Consider the following 4058-nt stretch of genomic DNA (forward strand, 5'->3'; position numbering starts at 1 on the left):
TGCTCTAGACTGTTAAGTCTAAAAATTGTTGATTTTTGTTAAATATTTTTGTTGTTGTTTGTATTTTTTTTTAATTTTTTGACTATTTTATTATTGTTTGTTATTCATTACATTTTTCTTGGTATTAATTATTATTAAATTGACATTTTAATAAAAAAGAATTTAAATATATACAAAAAAATTTTTTTATAAAAATATGAAATTTAATTAGTTTATATTAATTTATTTCATTGATTTAATTTTTATTCAAATATATTAATTTTAAATAACAATAAAATGAAGATTATCAAACATTTTGTTAATTTAATTATTAAACTAAACAATAAATTACAATTTATTATTAGAAAAATAGAGAAATTAAAATTGATAAATAAAACAGTAGCGATAGAAAATATATGAAACTTGTATGTATATATATTATATATATAGACACTGGCGGCGACTTGTACAGGCTTTCGGGCTAGAGCCCCCCAATATTTAACTCTTCGGGCTGAAGCCTATCTTGAGCCCCCTCAATGTTTGAAAATAAATATTAAAAAAAAGTTTTTGCCTGTTCAAAATATCGCTATACGCTCTCAAGACGATGATGATTCGAATTTTCACTGTCTTTTACTTTACGTCTGCGTGCAGAAGATTGTCCTGAATTACAGCAATGGCTTGAACAAACATCATATCAATGAACTTCAAAAGATATTCAGAATGAATTGTTGGAAATTATGTCGCACAGCGTTCTCAGATCTGTTATAAGTGATATTCATTTGAGAAAGTATTATGCCATACTTTTAGACGAAACTTGTGACATTGCAATTAAAGAACAAGTCAGCATTCGCTTAAGAGTTGTTGATAATGAATTTATTTCAGAAAAATATTTCCTAGAATTTTATAACACGGACGCCACAGATGCTGGTACATTGTTCAAAATTTTGAGGGATGTTTTAATAAAGTTCAATTTTGAAATCAGAGATTGCCGAGGAAAATGTTATGACAGAGCATCTAACGTTTCTGGAATTCATAATGGAGTACAGGTCAAAGTCTAAGAAATATTACCGTCTTACAACCACAATATTAGTTTGGCATTTCAAGATGCAATTTCTATGATGTTAGAGTGCAGAGATGCAATCCATTTTGTAAAAGAACTTGTAGCGTTTATCAAAGAATCTCCTATACGTTTAGCTTGTTTTTCCTTTTTTCAACAAACTAATGCTTCAATTACATCATTGCACCCATTATGTCCAACAAGTTGGACTATGCGTATATGTAACATCAAGAGCGCTTTAATAAACTGGACATCTTTGCTAAACTTTTTTGAAAATCAAAGTCCTGTCAAAAATGAATATGGCGCCAAATGTGCTGGTTTTCTCACAAAAATGACGTCATTTCATAAATATTTTGTGTTTCGCTGTTTGGTTCTCATATACGATAAATTGGAAACAAAGTCGAAAGCTTTGTAAAGTCCAACACTGTCAGTGTCAAAAGTACGCATACTCGTAGAAAGTCTAATGCTATCGCTTCAACAGAACCGATCCGATGAAACCTTTTCGTCTTTTTGGTTAAATACCACTAATGATGCAAAAATATTAAATATTGAAGATCCAAGTTTGCCACGGCAGCGAAATCGTCCGAAGCGTTTTACTGATGGTAACGAAAACGTTCATGTATTTGACACTTCGCAATTATTTAAAAAAAATGTATTTAGAGATCGTAGATGCCGCTATCTTTTCACTTGACGCTAATTTCAATTCTGATGGTTTCAAAAAACTTGCCGATTTGGAATCAAAAATTTTACATGCAGCAACAATTGACAGGAGTCACTTTAATTATTGCTGAATTATATCCAGAGGTGTCAAAAAACAGATTACATTTACAATTCAACATGTTTCGCGATATTTGTAAGCAAGGAAATTTATCTATTACCTCAGTCACAGACATTGTCAACGTTTTAAAAGATACAAACGGACAAGGTTTGAATAAAATGCAAAAAGAACTTTCTCGACTTATTAGAATATTTCTTACAATTTCTGTGACAACATGCAGCTCTGAAAGATCGTTTTCCGTCCTTCGACGCATAAAAACTTATTTACCATCAAAAATCAGTCAGCTAAGATTAAACCATTTGGCCATACTACTATGCTACAAAGAACGCGCCCACAATCTTTCAATTGAAGACATGCAAAGAATTAACTTCTCGGAATGAACTGCGCAGAAAATCATTTGCAACATGACTGTATTTAAACTAGATTTTTTAATGTTAGGGATATTTAAAATTAGAATTTTACTATTTACATTATATTGTTTAAACATTTGACTTTTAAATTGATTAAATATATATATATATATATATATATATATATATATATATATATATATATATATATATATATATTAAACACACAAGCTAGGTTTGTTAATGGTACCAAATCAAATAGCACAAATGTAGTGTGAAAAAAACAAAATCAAGCAAATTATCGAGTGTTTCTGAAAAAATAAATTAGATTATATATAAAAAAAAACAAAAACAAACAAACAAAAAATTAACAAAATTCACTATTTACAATACACATAATTTTTAGCCAAAATTTAAACAAATGATGAAAAATGATTTGATAACAATTTAATATTACCTTCTTAAAAGTGATAAATATTAATGTCAGATATAAGATAATTAGCCAATGAAGACAATAATTTAATACCAAAATTTAAAAGGGACTTAGAAAAAAAGACAGTGCGAGAAAAATTAGTACTGTATATTATTCTATGAAGTTTTGAACGAACATTGTGATGAAGTGGTTATTAAATAAAAATGAAATTGAGGATAAATTTTGATAATTATTAGTTGATAAAAAAAAGCTTTCCTAGACGTACTAATACAAAATGTGTATGCGGGGACATTTGTAAAGAGTGATTCCACATCCAAGGATGCTATTTTGGTGTTAATAGTTGGTTTTGTTGTAGACAATACATCTATGAATTCCCTACTAGATTTTAAGTTATACCTGTTAGTGGTGTAAGGAGTAATTATTTTGTTGAGAATTTTGCAATAGAATAAATGATCGCAGGTCTAGGAGGAGGTCTAGTTTTAACCAATTTGCCCTTAAGGAAGATGGCTAAAGTGCCCACCACCAGAGAATGATCATATAAAACTCAATGACACGATACACAACTGGCGCTATAAAGAATCACATGAAATACAAAACTAAAATTACTAGACAAATTCTGGACCACAATGTTAAAATCTTACATTACAATAACAACCATTAAAATTTTCGACTAGAAAATAATAGAATAAAGACATCCCATCATAAATATTCAACAACGGGCAATTGGAATTTTTCCTACCAATAAATTTAGAAACAGAGTAATCATCGATAATGAAAACACGTAAAGTGTTATATTTATCGATAATGAAAACACATAAAAGTGGTAAATCTATCGATAATAAAAACACGTAAAAGTGTTATATTTTACGATTTTGAAAGACTGTAAAATAATGATTCACTTTGAAAATAAACAAGAAACCAATAAATAGGCACAGTATAAAAATATTTGATCATCTGGGCATAACCACAACATATCAGTTTGAACACCTAAGATGGCATAGGAATACCGAAAAAAACTTTTCTGTTCTATCATGTGGTCGTCATCGCCTACGATGTTTTGGCCATGTGAAGCGAAGCGAAAACGATACAGTAATTTCCATTACTGAGCACCAGGTGCCTGGCACCCGCCAAAGAGGTCGCTCAAGAAAGTCCTGAACGCCGACCATACAGGACGACTTGAAGACACTTGGTCTCAAGGAGACAGGCACAATGAATAGATCGTCATGGAAAGAAAAACTGATGAATGGAATACAAAAGTCCGACCCATAACAGATGGAGACTATAAACGAGAATATATATATATATATATATATGTTTACAATATTCTATAAAATCTACTGAAGGTTTGGCGTTAATATGTTTGTAGTTCGTTTTTTTTTTCACTTATATATCGGGATTACTAGTACCTCACTGACTTGAATGCTTATGATGCATAAACAGAGTGGTGCTAAAAAATCTCAT

At 29.9% G+C, this 4058-nt stretch overlaps 1 protein-coding gene across 1 annotated transcript; it reads left to right on the top strand.

Moving 5' to 3' along the window:
- Nucleotides 1-1999: 1999 nt before the first annotated feature.
- On the top strand, nt 2000-2164 carry HELRODRAFT_153399 (hypothetical protein; the record flags this gene model as incomplete). Its single annotated transcript, XM_009023451.1, has 1 exon — nt 2000-2164. A coding segment is annotated over one exon (165 nt), but the record flags the coding sequence as incomplete, so codon positions are not given.
- Nucleotides 2165-4058: the final 1894 nt, after the last annotated feature.

The sequence above is a fragment of the Helobdella robusta genome, assembly GCF_000326865.2.
Source record: "Helobdella robusta unplaced genomic scaffold HELROscaffold_36, whole genome shotgun sequence".
Classification (NCBI taxonomy): Eukaryota; Metazoa; Annelida; class Clitellata; order Rhynchobdellida; family Glossiphoniidae; genus Helobdella; species Helobdella robusta.